Source organism: Vulpes lagopus, chromosome 10 (genome assembly GCF_018345385.1).
Source record: "Vulpes lagopus strain Blue_001 chromosome 10, ASM1834538v1, whole genome shotgun sequence".
NCBI lineage: Eukaryota > Metazoa > Chordata > Mammalia > Carnivora > Canidae > Vulpes > Vulpes lagopus.
The window spans coordinates 48,491,479-48,512,385 of record NC_054833.1 but is presented as its reverse complement, the minus strand read 5'-3'; the positions used below and the strand labels follow the sequence as shown (position 1 = coordinate 48,512,385).

The 20,907-nt window shown below is 40.3% G+C and overlaps 1 protein-coding gene across 4 annotated transcripts in view; it reads right to left on the bottom strand.

The window, feature by feature from the left end:
• Positions 1–1,762, bottom strand: part of ARHGAP20 (Rho GTPase activating protein 20) — a 132,811-nt gene extending 131,049 nt beyond the window's left edge. For 2 of the 4 annotated variants that reach the window (XM_041771692.1, XM_041771695.1), the window contains exon 1: positions 773–1,075. In XM_041771692.1, the coding sequence (XP_041627626.1) occupies positions 773–877 (105 nt within the window). In that variant the 5' untranslated portion in view covers positions 878–1,075. Of the gene's footprint in view, positions 1–303; positions 349–772; positions 1,076–1,590 lie in introns of those variants that run through there. The other 2 variants (XM_041771693.1, XM_041771694.1) reach the window with 2 other exon arrangements.
• Between the last annotated feature and the right edge of the window lie 19,145 nt (positions 1,763–20,907).

Sequence of the window (20,907 nt, the reverse complement as noted above, 5' to 3'; positions counted from 1 at the left end):
CCCCGCTCCCGCCGCCTGGGGGGCCTGGGGGGCCTGGGGGGCCAGGGGGGCCAGGGGACCCCGCGGGGCCGGCCCCGAGCCCCCAGCCCCTCCGCCGCAGCCCACGGGCCCCGCCCCGCCCCGCCCGGGTCCAGGCCGAACTAAGCCTCCGCGCCCCCGCGGCCCGGACCGTCAGCATCCAGGCATACCTGCGGGTCTGAGCGCCGCCGCCGAGCCCGGGGTCGCGGACCCGCTCCCCACCACGACCCCCCGCCGAGCGCCGGGGTCCAGGTGAGAGGCTGAGCGCCGCAGCCGCCCGCCTACCTTCCTCGGCGCGGGGGGCCGCCGCGGGCCCTGACGACTGGCGCTGACCTCGTCCGCGGGCGTGAGCGCCCGGGGGACCTCGGGGGCGCCCCAGGGCACCCCGGGGGGCGGGCAAAGGCAGGCGAGGCCCCGGTGGCCGCCCGCGCGCCCCGACCGGAGGAGGAGCCCGGCCGCCGGTCCCGCGGCGGGTGGGAACGGGGAGGGAGGCTGCGGGGGCCGCTCCCGGGGCGATTACGACTCTAGACGCGAAGGGCTGACTCGGGGGACGGAGGCGCCGGAGGGCGGGGACGGCGGGAACGTCCCGGGACTCCCGCAGCGGGCCGCGAGCCTCGGGCGTTAAGTCCCCGCGGCGGCGGCGGCGGCGGCGGCGGGCGGCGCGGGGGGCGGCGCGGGGGGCGCGCGCGGGGAGTGGGGCGCGCGGCGGGCGGGGCGGCGGCGGCGGGCGCGGGGCGCCGCTGCGTGTCCTCACCTTCTTGGTGCCGGGGCCTCCGGCGAGCCGAGACACGCCTGTCAGCGAAGAGGAGCGCCCCGGCTGCCCCCCTAGAGTCTCCTGCTGGGGGGACATCGCTTCCATGAAGAAGACTTGCCGCAAACCCCAGCCAGGAGGAGGCTACGCGGTCATGTCCGCGGGGCTGCGGCCGGAGGGGCGCGGACGCGCGGGCCCGAGCGGCTGCCGCGCTAGGCAGGGCGCCGGGCTCCGGGAGCGGGCGGCGCGCCTCCCGTCGGGGCCACGCACCGCCGCTGCGCTCGGCTCCGCGGGCTGCAGGCGATTGCGGCGGCGACCGCCCGCCCGCGCCGCAGCCGCCCCGCCTCGGGCCCGCCCCCTCCGCGCCAGGCGCCCCGCGCGGGGACCCGCCCCCGGCCGCCGTCCTCGGGCCGCGGCGCTCCCAGCGGCTGCCTCGCCCTGCGGCGCACGGGCCGGGTAGGGTCCGGGCGACCGACTGACCTTGCCAGCCCGCGGCGGCTCCCCGGCCCGGGTCACGAACCGGAGCCTCTGGAGCGCGGACGCGCGCCCGACCCCAGCTCGGCCCAAGCTGCGCCCGCGGGGAACGGCGACGCGGCAGCGCGTGCGGCGGCGCAGTCGCGGCGGCCTCAGCCCGAACCGCGGACTTGCGGGGATTTCGGCCCCTCTTCCATCGGGCTGCGGAGGGGCCCCCCACCCGAACCCGCACTTCCACCCCCACCCCCACCCCCACCCCCACCCCCACCCCCGAGGCCTGGGGCGGGAGCCGCGCGTCGCAGGGTGCCGCGGCTGCGCACACTGGGGAGCCCCCAGCGTCGCCTGACCTCTGGAGCAATCCCGAACGTTAGTTGGCCTGTTTGGGCAGCCCTCGTCGGCTTCTGCAGCGAGGCTCTGCAGCCCCAGCACGATGTGCACCAGCGGTTTCCGCTGTCTGCGGCTGCAAGGACCTGGGCATTCCAAACGTCAAAGCGCAATTAAGGAAAATGCAGGCAAGAGAGAGGACTCTGAAATTTGGCTTAGCCATTGAGAAGGCTACAATATGTGGAAGTGTTTATCAGATATCTGCGCCGAGAGCATAACTTCCTGACAGCCCAAATAGTGGCAAATTTTTTTAAGGCCAAAGAATAATCGGAGGGAGGGGTTTGGGAGCCAACCCCGGTCTAGTTGAGCGTTGCTGCACTTTGCAGGACCAGCTGACTGGTGCAGATGATTCGGTAGGTGGCATTCTTCCCTTGGAGTCAGGACTACATAAAGGGCGGATTAGAGATGAAGGACACCACTCCATGATGCTATGTTGTATGTTGTAGAAGGGGGTTTGTTTGTTTTTGTTATTTAAAAAAAAAAAAGCCTGAGGTTCCTGTGGGATTGGGCAGTTATCAGGACAGGTTGTAGAAGAATAGGGCTCTGGCCAGCTCTGTTCCAAGCAGGAGATGCTATCCAAAACACACACACACACACACACACACACATTTGCATACCCCCCCCCCAACTCCAGCATTGTTTATCGTAGAAGTAACAGGGAGAAAATGTTCCAGCCCATATTAAGCCTTGTCCACATTACATTGTTCAAAGTAGATTTACATAGGCTGTAAAAATATTGATTTATAAATGTATATACATATATATATATATAAATCATTCTGGTGTACGTGTGTATATTTTTATATATGTACACAGGCGCAGTTTTTCAGGAGTGACTCTTTCTGCTGCTTAGACCCATGTGTAGTGACAGGATTTGTACCCACTATAAAGTTTATCATGAAGTTTACACTGCAGATGGCTTTGCAGTTCTTTCATTCCTTGTCGAAATCCTACTATTATGCTTCCTATCATTAATGGACAATCCCAGTTTTCCTTACTCTGCTTCATTTTAAAAATTTCAATAATGCTTATCTCCTTTTAATATTTCATGTAATTTACTTAGTATGCTTAATGTTTGTTATCTGTCTCCCAGCGATCAGCAGTCTTTTTGTTATTGTTGTTTACTGTTGTATCTCAAGTGTCTGGCACAGTAAATGTTTGTTGATTAAATGAGTGAGACACAAAAGGGATATGAGATAGATCCAGAAGGGGCAGGCCTGAGTTATTTTATGCAGAGTCTCATGTATTATCAGGTATTTCTTTTTGAGCTAATACCTCATGCTCCAATCAAAGTATTACATTGCACATGTGGGAAACTCACTTTCACTTCAGAATTTGTGAGTGCTTTTATTTCAAATTCCATTAGTTTTTATTTGCATAAAAAACCACCCCACTCCTCTCTTATAAGGAGTTTTTGGAGGAGGTCTCACTTCCTGAAGAACTTTGCTCAGATTAATATCATCACCAGGGTAATGAAGTAAGAACACAAATAAGATCAGTCACTCCCCAGGATGCCTGGGTGGCTCAGTGGTTGAGCATCTACCTTCAGCTCAGGTCATGATCCCGGAGTCCTGGGATCAAGTCCTGCATCAGGCTTCCCATGTGGAGCCTGTTTTCCCTCTGCCTCTCTGTGTCTCTCATGAATAAATAATTGTCTTTTTTTAAAGATCAGTCACTCCCCAATGTAAAACCTTCCTTGGCTCCTATGTCTATAGAATAAATAGCAAATGCTACAGTGTGATATACAAGGCTGTCTACAATCTGACACCTCATTGCCACTTCTTTGTCTTATCTCCTGCTCTGCTTCAACTCTAGCCCTGTTTTCCCTCGCACTAGACTATTCGCACTTCCAAGAGCTCCTTGACCTCTCACTTCTTCATGGCTTTGGACCTGGTGTTGTTGCCTAGGAGGTTTTCCTTCTGTATGTTCCAAGCCCTATTGTTTTGCTTGTGTTCATCTAATGCCTGGTGCATAGCAAATAACTGATTAGTATTTGTCAAGGAAAGAAAGCTTCAAGACTTACATGAATAATTACCCCAGGAAAATCTTTCTTCCTCTTTATCTAGCTACCTCCACACCTCAACCACAAAGTTAAGTGCACCTTCTGTGGTAGTAACATAACATTTGTTGAGTTATTTTATACCAGGTACTATTCTATGTATTTTGCACATACTAATCTACTTACATCTTAATAATAATCTTCCCTACACCCCATTTTACAGATGGGAAAGCCAAGTCATGAAGATGTTAAACAACTTGTTCAAACAGCTGGTAAGTGGTGGAGCCAAACTTGGAACCTGGACATCTGCTCCAGAACCAGTGCTCTTAACTGCTTGTCCATAGTACCTCTCCTATGTGCTTCCTTTTCTTTATAGCACACATTACACTCTTATTATCTTTTACTTGACTGTGAACTCTTTGAAATAAAGGTGATGTTTTGTCTTCTCTTTTTTTTTTGTGCCAAGTACAGAGTTATATACTCTTCAGTGATTTTTTTCAATGACTTAGTTTTGAATGAATAGTGAAGTAGCAAAAATAGCCATTTTCATTCTGCTACACAGTTTAAGGAAGATGCTCTGATGGGGGAGAAATAATTCGTGGGCCAGTCTCTTATTCCTTAAAACAGTGAAAGCATTTTCCCTGCACTAGGAATGTTACGCTGTAGAAAGTGTGATGCCAGAAAACAATAGTGATGACAAGGCAATTGAAGCAGTGTGATGACCATGTCTGACACAAGCAGGATGCATCCAGAATATTTTGAAACAAACTGTAAAGCAGAGTACTGAGAATAGGATAGTTTAGCAGCTGGGAAACACCAATAGCAGACCTTTAACAGGAACTAGTCTAAGAATGAAACCAGAATGTTTGGCCAACCATTAGATTGAGTAACAGTGAATAAATTTAACTATGAAAGGGGATGTCTGCACAACTCATTCATCCCATGTATATTTATTGTGTGTCTGCTATGTGCCAGACACTGTGCCAGGCACTTTAAGTATAGTCAAATTGAGTCTACAGGTGTCATCCTTGTAAGCCCCAAGACATGCACAAGAATCATTGGCAGTGCTATCTGAATATTCTAGAGCAGAGACTGCAAACTGATGGGCAACAGAGTGAATTCAGGCGTGTTTTTCAACATAGACACTTTTTTCCCCCAAACCTGTTGCCAACCTTAAAAATCAAGATATTTCACATAAAAATCTGGGCTAAATTTCTCCAAGGCAATAACAGCTAAAACTGAGTTGTAGCTGTGTTATTACATTTAATGCTCGTGACAACTCTGGTTGTCATAATCACCACTGTCGCATGCTGGGGAACTACTAACAGGGAAGATAGTAGAAGATGAAAAATGGGCAAGAGAGCTAAGGAGGCCAGAGAAGAATGACAAATACCAAGTGTGTGACTGTATGTGTGTTGAATTAGTAGAATTTTTCAGAAAGAGAAAAAGTTGACAGTGTCTTACTGTTGTAAAAGATCAAGCCGTCCCCAGGGTGACTGTGAGCCTTGATATAAGTGAGGTTTTGACTTAGTTAATTGTCAAGATCTGACATGGGGACTTTCTCATCCTTGGTTAGAATCTCAAAAGAGGCTATTTCCTTAAAGAACAAAATCCCAGTTTTAAGAGTAGAAATTTATGAAGTAAGAGGGTAGTTAGGAAAAGCAGAGGAGGAAGGAAGGAAGAAGGGGAGTATAGAAGGAAGATGCTAAAAGCTGAGGCTGGAAAAAGAGCTTAGTCAGACTGTGAAGGACGTTGGATTCTATGGTAAAAATTTGAACATTATTCCCCAGGGAAAGTGGTATAAATGACTGGTGTCTGTTGAATGCCTACCTATGTGTTAGATATACATTATATGCATTATTTCATTTAACCTCTATCATCACTAAAGACGTCAGTATTAATATACTCATTTTTAAATATGAAGATGAGGGGTGCCTGGGTTCTCAGTCTGTTAAGTGTCTGACTCTTGATTTCAGCTGAGGTCTTGATGTCAGGTTATGAGATTGAGCCCCTCATTGGGCTCTACACTGGGTGGGGAGCCTGTTTAAGATTCTGTCTCTGCCTCTTCTTTCTCTGTCTCTCAAAAAAATAAAAAAGAAAGTTTAAAAAAGAATAAATAAGAAGTTGAAGCTCAGGGAAGTTAAGCAGCTTTCTGAGGTCATTAATCAAAAAGTGGTGGGTTTGAACCTTGATCTGATTGAGTTCAAAAGCCATACACTTATGATGTCAGAGTATTATAATATTAATAATAGCTATCACTTATTGAGAGGTTGAAGATGATACAGAGAAAAGGATTTGGTAGTCAAAACACTAAGCTAATCACTTTACACACTATCATAATCTTTGAAACAACCTTATATTTTGTATTTTTATGCCCAATATACAAGTGAAGAGCTCAGAGCTATTAAAGTACTTATCAAAGATTATACAGGTATGAGTTGAAGAGCCAGGATCAAACTCAGGACACTCAAAACTCACACTCTTAACCACTACACCTGATGATATGGTCTAATTTTTGTTCCTTGCCACTGAAGAACATCATAAATTGCGTTCCATTCATTTTGTGTGAGATAAAGCTAGATATGCCCCTAGACTTAGTCCATGATAAGCTTGCTTTCTGGTCAGAGGCTTAGCTTAATTATTTTTAAAGTGTATTTTGCAAAGCAACTTGATATTTTATTTTTTGTAAAGATTTTATTTATTTATGTGAGAGACAGGGAGAGAGAGAGGAAGAAGCAGACTCCCTGCTGAGCCGGGAGCCTGATGTGGGGCTCCATCCCAGGACCCTGGGATCATGACCTGAGCTGAAGGCAGATGCTTAACCAACTGAGTCACCCAGGTGCCCTGCAGCTTGATATTTTAATAAGAAACAGCAAAAAGGAGAAAACTCTATTTTCCATCAAAGTTTAGGTTGCTCTGTCAGCCAGATTAAGTTAATTAACTGATTATCATTTGTGGTCTATCACATGCTTTATGTTCTTGCCCATTATTCAAGGGTGAGCACAATCTGTGACACCTTTCCCCACAAAGCACTTCAGGTTTCTTTTCTGTTTCTAGGCATTTCTTGCCTGTTTCTAGACATTTCAATTGACTGCATGTTTTTAGCTCTGTCTACATGTTTGTGTTAGAATCCTCCCGAGGCATTTGTGGAAATTAGCCCTTTTAACTATACTGCTATTTCATGGCTATAGCTGCAGCACACAGGTGATTATTGTCTGTGCTGATACAGTAGAGCTTAGGGAGCTCAGTACATGAGTAAGTTCAGTAAGTTGTGCAAGATTGCTCAGCTGATAAGTAGTGCCACAGCATTCCAGTCCAGTTCTGATTCTCAAAAGTATGAAACTTAAATCCTTTCTCTTAAATCCTATTTAAATTAAAAATGAAAATCAACTGTTGCATATTTGCAATGGGAACTAACAGAAGATGTTATGGTAATAGAACAAAAAATATGTTTATTGCAGCATTATTTAGAATAGCCAAATTATGGAAACAACTCAAGTTTCCATCAAAAGATGAATGGATAAAGAAGATGTGGCAATGTGGATATGTATGCAATAGAATATTACTCAGCTGTAAAAAAGATTGAAGTCTTGCCTTTAGCATCAACGTGAGTAGATTAGAGAGTACAAAACTAAGAAAAATAAGTCAGAGAAAGACAATCTGATTTCACTAAGATGTGGAACTTAAGAAATAAAACAAATGATCAAAGAAAAAGAGAAGAACCCCCAGACTCTCAAACACAGAGAAAAAACTTGTGACTGCCAGAGGAGAGGTGGATGGAGGAATGGGTGAAATAAATGAAGGGGATTGAGAGTACACTTATCATGAAGAGCACTGAGTAACATATAGAATTATTGTATCATTATATTGTACACATGAAACTAACATTGTATGTTAACTATACCTGAATTTAAAAAATAAAACAACAAAACCAAAACAGATTTCTTTTTTAATAGTGCTTATGTCAACTAAAAAAAGTCAGATATAGAAATTCTGAAAGAATTTTTACTTTAAAGCATATTTTCTGAAGCATGTTATTTGCAACACTAGTCCATTAGAATACTCTTTTTTAAAAGGAGGGGTTCCATAGTTAAGGGTTCCATGGAAAATACCACTAATGTGATAATGTACATTATAAAATGTATATATTAATGTGCATAGTAAATCTTTGATAAATTCTGTAGTTAAAAAAAACCCCAACCAAACCCTGCTTAATCTCTGCTTAACCTTTTTCTGTCTCTATATGTATAACATGTTAATCGAGTCCTATTAGAACATTGCTGTGTATGCAATGAATTTTAATGCAGTGGTGATGGGAGAATGAGGCATGTTCTCCTTTAGTCACTTCCCCTCCATTGTTTCTTTCTTACATCCTTACAATATTAAAAGTTCTTCCAACATGCTTCCTTTTTGATGTATCACTATGCCGCCCCCCTCCCTCCACACCAACTTTCTTTTTTTGCTTATTGCCAGTTTTTGGAGTAAGAATCTATATAAACTGCCTCTACTTTTTCATTGCCTTCCCTTTTTCCAAATATGAGATTCCTTTTGTGACTTCCCAGTAAGCAAATGCAATAACTTCTATAATCAAAGATGATGCTTTATAGCATGTGTCCTGCCACTCTTCTTTTAGCAGCCATGACACTAGTCCTTTTTTTTTTTTTTAAGATTTTATTGATTTATTCATGAGAGAGAGAGAGAGAGAGAGAGAGAGGCAGAGACACAAGCAGAGGGAGAAGCAGGCTCCACGCAGGGAGCCTGATGTGGGACTCGATCCTGGGTCTCCAGGATCACGTCCTGGCTGAAGGCGGCACTAAACCGCTGAGCCACCCAGGTGTCCCACTAGTCTTGCATTCATTCATTAATTTTACAAATATATATCCACTACCCAGTTGCGCTAACCACTGAAGATACAAAATGAACAAATTAGACATGATTTCTATTTCTACTTTCTAAAGCTTATATTCTAGTTGCTCTATTTCTCTGAATTCTCTAAATGATCTTTGCTGGATCCTCTTTTCCTCCCCACATGTTTAATATATGCATCTCTCAAGGCCCTGTCATTTCTCTTTTCCCAACATACACTTGTTTGTACAGACACATGCACACACATGCACACACTCAAGGTGTTGAGAAAAATCATGACTTTAATCCCACAAATGTTGAATAAGTGAATTTATGATTTTCCTAATATTGGATATAACTATAGCACCTGTACTGTCATTTTTATTCAAAATGAGGATTGTTACATGAATGAAATGGGAAATTATTGTTTTTTTCCTATGATAGAAAGGTGTATGTTGAATGAGGGAAAGGCAGAAGTGGACTTCAGAGGGCTGTATCATACATGTGAAAAAGACACATAAGCAACTAGCACATAGTTACTGAGAACTTCCTGATTTTCTGTTAAGAAGTGATTAGGAAGATGTCAGACAAAAATTTTATCATACCATGAAATTTGTCTGGAAGTGCATATCCACAAAATAAACAAAAAGAGCTTTTAAAAATCACTTACTGCCTCCAAAGAAGGAAAGGAACATAACCTCAGCCTGCAGTTCTCAAGGTCAGATCTGAAGCATCGAAACCACCTTGGGAAATTTTAAAAGTAATATTTAGGCCCCTTCTCCAGAAATTCTAATTTAATTGGTTTTGAGTGTAGCCTAAATGTAGAATTTTTTTAAATCTCCATACCTGTGTCCAAGGTTAAAAAACATTGGCCAGGTTAAACATTCCAAAACATGGTTATCGAGGGGGTGAAAAGATTTCAGAGAGTAGTAAAGAAGAGTAGTGATGCTATTGTTTGTTTGTTTGTTTGTTTTTCACTTCACTCCAAATCTAGGGGGCAAACTTCTGAAATGGCCAAATATCATTCTTGCTAATATCACTAAGTCTAGAAAGAAACACAATAAATAAGTATCTTTATTTTTCTCTTTTCCTCAGGATCAATGATTAGTAGAAACTGCTGCTAGAAAGAAACTGATGATAATGAAAAATGAACATTGAGGCTGCCTTTCTCTTATGGAAGGGAGGACTTTAAAGCTAATTCAAGAAATAATCTAAAACTTGAAAGTCCTCATCCATTGAATGGTGTACCACCCTGTACCCCAACTATAAGCAGAGAGAAGCAGAGAGTCCTAGTACAGAATATATAATAGAATCTCAGAAGAGATAGCAGAAAATAAGCAAGATGAAACAAAATGATGTGGCAGTGGTGCAAAAATATAATAGCACAACATGAAATCATGCATTGGATGCAAAAGATAGAATCCAACCTAAATGAAATGAATTGAGAATATAAAGGAACATAAAATAATTCATAAATGCTGCACTTAATGAAAACCAGTATTTAATGAATAAAAGCTCAAAGAGGCAATGACAGATGAAAAGAGAAGTCACAAGTTTTAAATAAAATGAGGACTCGAATCAATGTCATTACAGAACAAATAAGTAAACTAGATGCAAAAACTTAACTTTAAGATCCAAAGAACATCCTGTGTTTTTGGTAAATTAAAAACAGAATACTTAGCATCAGGATATATCCTTATTAAACTATTAAACTTCAAGGCTCCACTATAATGCAAGTTCCATAAAGGCAAGAGTTTGTTTTGTTCACTGCTATACGGTTAGTGCCTAGAATGCTGTTGAGCAAGTCAGAGGTGCCCAGTAAGTATTCGTTGAATGAATAAAAGAATGAAGAAAGATTTCTTCACTTATTCAGACATAAAAACCAACTTATCTAATCTCTGGTTCCACTTATAGGGAGATTGGAAGTCATCACTAGAACTTAAATACAAGTAAAAATCTGAACAGACTGAAAAATTAACCGCTCTTCTTGGATCCATATGAGGGGAACACACAGGGAAAAGTGCTACACACAAGATTGGGGAGATAGGGAAATACAGGGAGCCAGGGCTTACTGATGGAGATACTCACAAAAGGAAGCTGCTGCTGTGCCAGGATAGGAAAACCTGAACTGTAATTGATGAGTAGCTAGAGGCTCAGTGTGGACAACTCTGAAAGTTAAAATCTCTAGGGGGACCTAGACATGGTAGAGTGATGGGCAGGGGGCAGGGTGTCCCATATCATTGTAAGATTTCCAGGGTACTAAGTATCAGAAGAAAAATCCCTGGCAGTTTCCAACTGAGAGAGGGGGTAAAGAACCAGTTTTTTTTTTAAAGATTTTATTTATTTATTCATGAGAGACACACACACACACACAGAGGCAGAGACACAAGGCAGAGGGAGAAGCAGGCTCCATGCAGGGAGCCCGACATGGGATCCCGGGACTCCAGAATCGTGCCTTGGTCCAAAGGCAGGTGCCAAACCACTGAGCCACCCAGGGATCCCAAAAGAACCAGTTCGAAATACACCAGAGCATTCTGTTTTCTTAAAAACACCTGCCCTTCATGGAAAACTTGTTAACCAGAGCCTAACCGGATGTATTGCCAGAACCTAAGTGACCTGGGGAAAGGAAATACCTCATTCCAACCCTCCTTAGCCATCATGTCCCATGTAAGGGAGAGAAAAAAACAACAACTGAGAAACACTTGTAAAGTTCACAGTCCAGAGGCATAAACTCACTAAAACATAGACCTAATCATAGGACTGTAGAATGTTTTCCCTCCCCAGCACCTCACCAGCACGTTATTAAAGGCCTACTTACTGCAGTTCCTTTTACCTAGTACAACATGTCTAGCTATCAAGATAGAGTTATAAGGCATAACAAAAAGGAAACAGAGCACAATGAATCCCCTCTACAATTTGAGAAACAGAGTATGTATCAGATCCAGACATGGCAGGGACACTGGAATTTTCATATTGGAGTTTAAAACAGCTATGAGTAATATACTAAGGGCTCTACTGCATAAAGTAGTCAGCATGCAAGAATATTTGGGCTATGGAAGCAGAAAGATGGAAATCCTAAGAAAGAACTAAAAAGAAATGCTAGAGATCAACAACAACAATGACACAGTAACAGAAATTAAGGGAGTCTTTGATGGGATCATTAGTAGATTAGACATGCCTGAAGAAAGTATCTCTGAGCTAGAGGATGTACCAACAGAATATCTGAAAACCAAAAAAGAAAGAGAACAAAGCCTGAAGACAGAATATAGTATCTAAGGACTATGGGGCAACTATAAAAAGTGTAACATACACATAATGAGAATACCTATTAGAATACCCAGTGGGTATTTTCTTCTCTTTGGAAGAAAAAGGGAAAAGAACAGAAGAAATGTTTTGAAACAATAATGGCTGAGAATTTACCCAAATTAATATTACATGTGAAATCACAGATCCAGGGAGCTTAAGAACATAAGGTAGGATAAATACAAAAAAACTACACCTAAGTGTATCATTTTTAAATTATGGAAAAATCAAAGATGAAGAAAAAATGGTTAAAGAAGCCAGAGGCAAAGACAGCTTACCTAAAGAGGAGCAAAGGTAATTTTATGTGACTTCTCAGAAACCATGCTAACAAAAAGACAGTGGATGAAATATTTAAGGTATTGATTGAAAAAAAAAAACCCCACCAACCTAGAATTCTGTACCCTGCAAAATTATTATTAAAAAGTGAAGGGGAAATAAAAACTTAGACAAACAAAAATTGAGGGAATTTCTTGCCAATAGACCTGCCTTGCAAGAAATGTTAAAAGAAATTCTTTAGAGAGAAGGAATATAATATATATCAGAAACTCAGACCTACATAAAAAAGGCAAAGCATCAAAGAGAACTAGTAAAGATAAAAACTTTTTTATTTCTTTTTTAATACTTTTTTCTTATTCTTAACCAATCTAACAGTTAAGTCTGTTAGAAACAATAATAGTAGTTGTGTATTCAGTTATGTATGCTTATGTATGTCATATATATATATACATATATATGCACACACACATATACAGCTAACATCATACTTAATGATGAGAAACTCAAAGCTCCCATAAGATCAGATAAAAGACAAGGATGCTCCTTCTCACCACTCCTTTTTCAACATCATACTGGAAGTCTTTGCTAATGCAGTAAGGCAAGAAGAGAAAATAAAAGGTATACAAATTGGAAGACATAAAACTATCTTTCTTTCTTTCTTTCTTTCTTTCTTTCTTTCTTTCTTTCTTTCTTCTTTCTTTCTTCTTTCTCAAATGGCATAGTTGTCTATGTAGAACATTGGAAAAAAAATCAGTCAAATAACTCCTGGACCCAATAAGTGATTATAGCAAGGATGCAGAATCCAAAGTTAATATACAAAAGTCAATTGCTTTCATGTGTGTCAACAATGAACATGTGGAATTTGAAACTAGAAACACAACATTTCCATTACCATTACCAAAAAGTGAAATACTTAGGTATATCAAAATATGCACAGGACCCATATAAGGAAAACTAAATTTTTGATAAATGGTATTAAAGGAAAACTAAATAAATGAAATGATAGTCCATGTTAACTGATAGGAAGTCTTAATATTGTCAAGGTGTCAGTTATCCCCAACTTGATCTATGGATTCAGTGCAATCCCAATAAAAATCTCAGTAAGTTATTTTATGAATATTGACAAAGTTTATACAGGGAGACAAAAGATCCAGAATGCCCAACACAATATTGAAGGTGAAGAATAAAGTTGGAGGACTGATGCTACCCAATTCCAAAACTTACTATAAAGATTCAGTAATCAAGTAGGGTTATATTGGTGAAAAAATAGATTAATGGAACAGAATACAGAGCCCAGAAATAGAACCTCATGAATATAGTCGACTGATATTTAATCAAAGTGCAAAGCCAATATAGTGGAGCAGATAGTTTATTAGGCAAATGGAATGACTGTGCATCCATATCCCTCTCACCCACTGGCCCCCACCACTCTAGACACAGGCATTAATTCCTTCACAAAAACTAACTCAAAATGGATTATAAACCTAAATGTGGTATGCAAAGGGCATAGGATGACATAGGAGAAAATCTGGAGGACTTTCTGGAGGTGTGTTGATACCTTTTTTAGATACAACACCAAAGACAATGATCCCTAAAAAATGATAAATGTAAAACTTGAGCTACAAAAAACAATATCAAGAGAATGAGAGAGAATACACAAATTTGGAGAAAATATTTGCAAAAGACACATCTGATAGAAGACTGTTATCCAAAATATACAAAGAACTCTTAAAACTCAACAATAAGAAAACATATTGATTGAAAAAATGGTCCAGTGAACCTTAAAGACACCTACCAAAGAAGATATAGAGATGGAAAGTAAGCATAAGAAGGGATGATTCATATCACATGTCATCAGGGGAATGTGAATTAAAATGAGATGCTATAACACTTCTATTAGAATGGCCAAAATTCAGAATAGTGACAACACCAATTGCTGAGGAGGATATAGAACAGGAACTTTTCATTCATTGCTGAGTGTAAGTTTTCTTACAGAATTAGATATAGTTACCATTGGATCCAGTAATGTTTTGTTGGTATTTACTTAAAGGAGTTAAAACCATATATCCACATAAAAATTTGCATTTTATGCACATTTTTGACATTGAGATAATGGAATATTATTCAGCACTAAAAGATAATGAGGTATCAAGCCATGAAAAGACATGGAGGCACTTAAATACATAGTACTAAGTGAAAAGCCAATCTGAGAAAGCTATGTACCGTGATCCAACTATATGATATTCTGGAAAATACTATGGACACAATGAAAGATCAGTGATTGCTAGTGGGGGCGGGGGAGAGGATATGAATAGGCAGAGCATAGAGGATCTTTAGGGCAGTGAAAACACCTTGTATGATACAAAGATGGATATATGTCATTATTTGTCTAAATCCGTTCAATGTACAACATTAAGAGTGAAACCTTAAAAAAAAAAGAGTGAAACCTTATGCAAACTTTGGACTTTGTATGAGTATAATATGTCAATATAGGTTCATTTTAGGTAAAAAAAAATGTACTGCTTTAGTGAATGATGTAGATATCGGGGGAGCCTATGTATGTATGTTGGGAGGCAGAAAGTATATGGAAAATCTCTGTACCTTCCTCTCAATTTTACTGTAAACCTAAAATTGCTCTAAAGAAATAAAACCTTAAAAAAAAGCAAATTACATACAAGAGGAAAAGAGTTGAGACTGCCTTCAGGCTTCTCTACAGCTAGAAGAGAACACACTAATATGTACAAAGTTTTGAGAGGAAAAGTGGCTTGAGAATTATACCCAGCCAAACTGGCACTCTGCTGTAAAGGCACTGGACTAAGCCCATATACATTATCTCATTTAGTCTTAGCAACAAACCTGTGAAAGAGTCACTCTTATGATTCCTGTTTTTTTTTTTTTAAGATTTTATTTATTCACGAGAGACATAGAGGGAGAGAGGCAGAGACATAGGCAGAGAGAGAAGCAGGTTCGATGCAGGAAGCCTGATGTGGGGCTTGATCCCAGGACTCCAGGATCATGCCCTGGGCCTAAGGAAAATGCTCAACCACTGAGCCACCAAGGTGTCTTGATGATTCCTGTTTTTAAAAAGGAGGAGTGTGAGGTTCTGCAACATTAAATCACTTGCCAGGATTATATGAGCCAGGAATCTAGGTAGTATGACTTCAAGTTCTTTATATCAATTCTTTTATTTAATTCTCATAATAATTCTGTGAGTTTTCCCCCCTCAGATTAAAAAAAGAAAAACAACCTACATAAAATAATTTTCCCAAAGACATTACAGTGCTGGGATTCAATTCAGCCCTATATACTTTCACCAATCATGGGCTTTCCAGGGCACCAACCTTTAGTATTGTGAGTGTGTGTGTGTGTGTGCGCACGCGTGTGTGTATAGGTTTAATTACTAATTTCATCTGATTCTATCTATTTTCACCCTCTCTTCACCTTTTCTTGGAAAACATGATATATAGAGAAGTTGTAATTCCTCAGATTTTGCTTAAACCAATTTTATGATCTAGTAAACATGCCCTTGGCAATTTTTATTCAAGATCAGAACTGAACTTTGTGACCACAGAGCTTATGGTTCTGGATGTGCTTCAGAAGCCAAAGAAATTGCAAAAGGGCAGAAAGCAGTGAGATTCTCACAATATAATTCAATACTATATTGTTCTATGTAATTCCTTTAGCCTGGAAACAAATTTTTCCTGAGGAAAACAGAACAAGTCTATAAGCTCAGATTTCTCTGCCTATTGAGATAGTTCCTTACTTGTCCTTTCTTTTCTTTTCTTTTTTTCTTCTTTTTTCTCCTTTTCAGTCATATTGCTTCAGGGATGAGCAAATCAATGAATATAGATTTTATTTTTGTGTTATAGACCAACATATCTATTAGTAATTTATGTCCAAATTTTATTCTACTGTGTTATGAACTCTCACTCTGAGGTAGTAGGCTGTGGACAGAAACTTCTACCAAGCTTTGAATTGAGTTTTTAGTTTCTTAGACTGCATAGTATGCCCTGTAAGAATTCTAGAATCCTAGATGAAAAGAAATTCATAGATGATGCTGCTCTGAAAATTTAAAAACAAGACTTTAAGCAGAATAAAAAATTAGAACTTTAAAAAAAGTTCTTTAAGCAGAATAGTAAATTATTTAAATATTTAATAAGACTTTATTTATTTATAAATATATATTTAAAAAGACTTTATTTATTTGACAGAGAGCTCGAGTATAAGCAGGGGAAGCAGGAGGGGGAGAAGCAGGCTCCCAGGGCCCTGGGATCATGACGTGAGCTGAAGGCAGACACTTAACTGACTGAGCCACCTAGGCACCCCACAAAATAGTAAGGTTTAGATGATCAAGTAATAGATCCAAAATGTAAATAATCTGAAACCACAAATGAGCCAAAAAATAATTTATAATTAGTTTAAGAATGTGTTAACTTTGGTAATTCTAGTAGAGTTTTTTTTTGTGTGTGTGCAAATTGTACCACATTTAGGTTAATAGATTGATCTGGTTTCCTAGAATAGTGAATGTTGACTGGTTGATTCAGGGAGGCAACTGGTCTAGGATTATAGCTTTGTAAATATATCTGTCACTTAAATAGCAATTAACCTTGAATCTGTTCACTTCATTCCTTTCATACCTAGGGTGGTCTAACAAAATCATTTTATGATGTGGCCATTTGAAGGGACCTTTTATAGTTTATTTAAAGTATGAATCCTTAAAGCTGTTTTATGCCAAAAAAAAAAAATCGAGAAGACCTACAATATTTATTCTAGGCAAGAACAGGTAGCTGGTGCATCAAAATTTTTTTAATCTCCACAAGCATATTTACATTATTTTTTGCACTCACTGGATGTTCCTGGAATTTTCATGTGCAATGTGGACATCCAATAACTTGACTGGCCTTTTATTTAAACTAGTAACTAATTTATTCTTAAAAATAGGGATTAAAGAAACACCTAAGAAGGGTGAAAGTGTTCAAAAGGTACAAATAACTAGTTACAAAGTATTGAATCCCGGGGTGTAATATATATAGCATGGTGGTTATAGTTAATACTATAATGTATATTTGAAAGTTGCTAAGACAATCCTAACAGTTACCATCGCAAGAAAAAAAAATATGTCTATGTGTGGTGATGGATACTAACTACACTTGTTGTGATGACCATTTTGCAATATACACACATATTGTATTCTTCTGTTGTATACCTGAAACACCTGAAATGTCAATTATATCTCAATTTAAAAATAACAAAAAAATCTTACCTAATCTTATGAATTTGCTGCTAGTACTTTCTTTAAGAATCATGAAGCATGGAATTAAGCAGAGAAATTCCATTTGGAGTTAGATCTAAGTTTGTTTCCTGGCTCCACATCCCAACTGTGTAAACACAAGCAAACTCTGAACTTTGGTTCAGATAAATTTAACACTTACCTCAAGGGTTTGTGGGCTTGGCATATATGAGATATAGGTAAAAGGATGTCGAATAATGCAAAGCACTGCAGAAGTGATATTTGTTGTTCTCTTCAGTTTAATCCAGACATGGGTTTCCCTGAACCTTTGCTGTAAGGTGAGAGCCTCAGGTTAATTCTGGAGTTTCCTGACTTTCTAAGCCTTGTGACAGGCACTGTCTGTGTCCCTGAGAGGACAGAGGAGAGGGAAGGGAAGACATGTGCCTTCCATTCTTCTTTCCCAAGCCATATGAAAAGGCCTATGAGCCAGAGACTATGCAAATAAGAGTGAAACAATAAGAATCACTTCCCTGTAAATTAAACTTGAGAAGTTTTCTTTTCTATGTGAGCTGATCATGAAGGCACTGAAAGCTGTGTCCATAGTCCCTGTGTTAAAACACTTCAGTGTTAAATTACTGAATGATTCCATACTCAGAGAACAGAGCAGGAAGAGGAGAGTGATGAGAAAAGAGAATGCTTATGTTGACACACAGAAATTAGTAATCAGCAAGAAATGGAAGGGAGGAAAGTGCACATGAATGTTTAATGGAGTTTTTAGGCAATTAAATTTTACAGAAATGTGCTTTAAGCATGTGGCATTGCTTAAGGGCTAGCCCCATCAGGTCAGGCCACCAGACAGTCTTTTGTTTGCACACTGTGTGGCAGGGGAGGGAGAGAAATACATATTTGTATATTTTAGGAGCATGTGATAGCTACATTAGAACAGCAATACATCTTTTAAGTCTTTTGGTTACCAGAAATCACTAGGCACCCCTACATTAGATCCAAGGACAAGGTGAGAAAATAATGCTTTCTAGAAAAAAACACCAAGTAAAGATATCTCTAATGTATCACAGACTGTGTTGCTAAAGGCATACTGTTGCTCTGTAGGGTGATATCAAGAGGGGACAAGATAAAATTACAGCTGATACTGCATTTTTATGTTATCTTGGCAAGAACAGCGGCAAGGCTTAGCTTAACAAAATATTAACACTCTTCCCAAATGCTAATGAAATACAACTAGAGAAATTGGGGGAATTCTGAATTTAAGTGTTTTATGGGCTAATGCTTTTACACATTTGTCTTGTGTCTCATTTACACAGCCACAGCCACAGAATTGGAGATCAGTGTCTCCCTGGCCTACACAATCACATTTCATTAACTGTCATCGTCAACTCACTGACCTTCAAACATCCAGATCTATGGCTTGGGAAAGATGGGGATGGAGGGAGAGTGGGAAGGAGAGAAAGAGAAAATAAATAAAGAGGAAGGAGGAAGGAGGGAGAAAGAAAAGAAGGAAGGGAAGGAAAAGAAAAGAAAAAAGATAAATTACATGTAAACCAACACTGATTTACCAAACCTCTAAGACGTTTTTGAAAGACTTACATATGACGGGGAGGTAGAAAGATATTAGGCCTTTACCTGCATTGGTTAGAAATGGCCTGTGGTGAAGGAACACACCCAAGCTCTTATACCTCCTCTGCAGGACGTTGTGCGAACTGATTAGAATACCTTTTGTAACTACTGTGGCCACGTTTCCTACAGAAGGAAATCTATCGCAGAAAAGTAGCTTAATGTCCTAAAAGAGCATATAAGAGAGGGGCTTAGCATAATTAAATTTCAAAAATAGGCTTTTCTCAAACTGTGGATGGACTGAGGAAAGTAATTCATACCAGAATAGACTGACTTGCTCCAACTGTCTTATAGAGTCTTTTCCACATAGACTGATCTGTTTGTATGCCTCCAATAGTTCTGTGCTATTGAAAAGTCTATTTTTTTCTTTACCAAATATAGATATTCTACTTTGACTTCAGAGAAATATTTTTTTATGAATCCATTGAAGCTATGGTCTTACTCATTTTTGTGTGTTTATCTGTATGTTATTTTTTAATTTTTATTTATTTTTAAAAAATATTTATTTATTTGTTTGAGAGAGAGAGTGTGTGTGTGTGAGTGGAAGAAGGAGCAGAAGGAAAGAATCTCAGGGCGACCTCTCTGACCTCCACACCACAAATCATGGAGTCCAACACAGGGCTCAATCTCATGACCCTGAGATGATGAGCTGAGCCAAAATCAAGAGTTGGGCCCTTAACTGACTGAGCCACCCAGGAACCCAGCCCACTTGATTTTTTGAAAGAAAAGAAATGTTATAAAAATGAATTATCTCTCAGAGCATTCCTGCTCACAGACCTCATATCTGGAGGTCTGAGCAATGAAGAGAAGAAAACTTTGGCATTCCATTATCATTCCAGTTGTAGTCTGGTGAAACTCAACCCTTTGTGACTTACCGGACTTGTGTAGGAAAAAGCCTATTAACAAGGATTTCCAAGGGGGCTCACTCTACTCTCTCAATTTAGATGTTTTTCATTAAATATGTTATAGTAACTACATTTCCTTGAGGTGTACACTCAGATACAACACGTCTAATTGAGGCCCTTCCTCTTCCCCATTACACTTGTTCCCTTTCTTTTCTCAGTCTGCCTGCTGCCAAAGGTCAAAACTTGACTTGTATCCAGAACATGTAAGTCTCTTTCTCCATATGGGATTTCTGTATGGGGATTGAAGGAGGTCCACCCTGATTAGGAAGGGCAATTTGCTTTAGTTAATCTATAGATTTCAATGTAATTAATTGTCAACCAAAATACCTTCACAGAAATATACAGAATAATGCCTCACCAAATATTCATACACCCCATGGCCCAGTCAAGTAGACACACAAAATGAACAATCACATCAAATTTTGCATGATTTAAATTTGGACTGTTTATCTTTTTAATTATTCACTTGTTTTTTATATGTTCTGGATAAAAGTTATTCATGTATAATATATCTCAACTGAAGTATATGGCTTATTTTAAAATTCTCTAATAATGTTTAGAGCAAAAGTTTTATATTTTCATGAATTTTTTTAAAAAGATTTTATTTATTCATGAAAGACAAACACACAGAGGCAGAGAGACATAGGCAGAGGGAAAAGCAGGCTCCCTGTGGGGAGCCTGATGCAAGACTCCATCCCAGGACCCCAGGATCACGACTTGAGCCAAAGACAGATGCTCAACCACTGAGCCACCCAGGCGTCCCAATTTCCATGATTTTTTTTTTTAATTTGTTACAGTTAGTACTTTTGCATTTTATCTAAGAACTCTGGTTATATCAAGCTGCAAAAAATAATGTCCTATGTTTTCTTCTGGAAGCTTTGAGTTTTAGCTTTTAGATTTAGGTATATCATCTATCTTTTTTTTTTTTTTTTAAGATTTACTTATTTAGTGAGAGAGAGAGAAAGAGAGAGCAAGCACAAATCAGGCAGAGGCAAAGAGAGAGTCTTCAAGGAGACTCCCTGCTGAGTGTGGAACCCATCACAGGGCTTGATCTCATGACCCATGAGATCATGACCTGAGCAGAAACCAA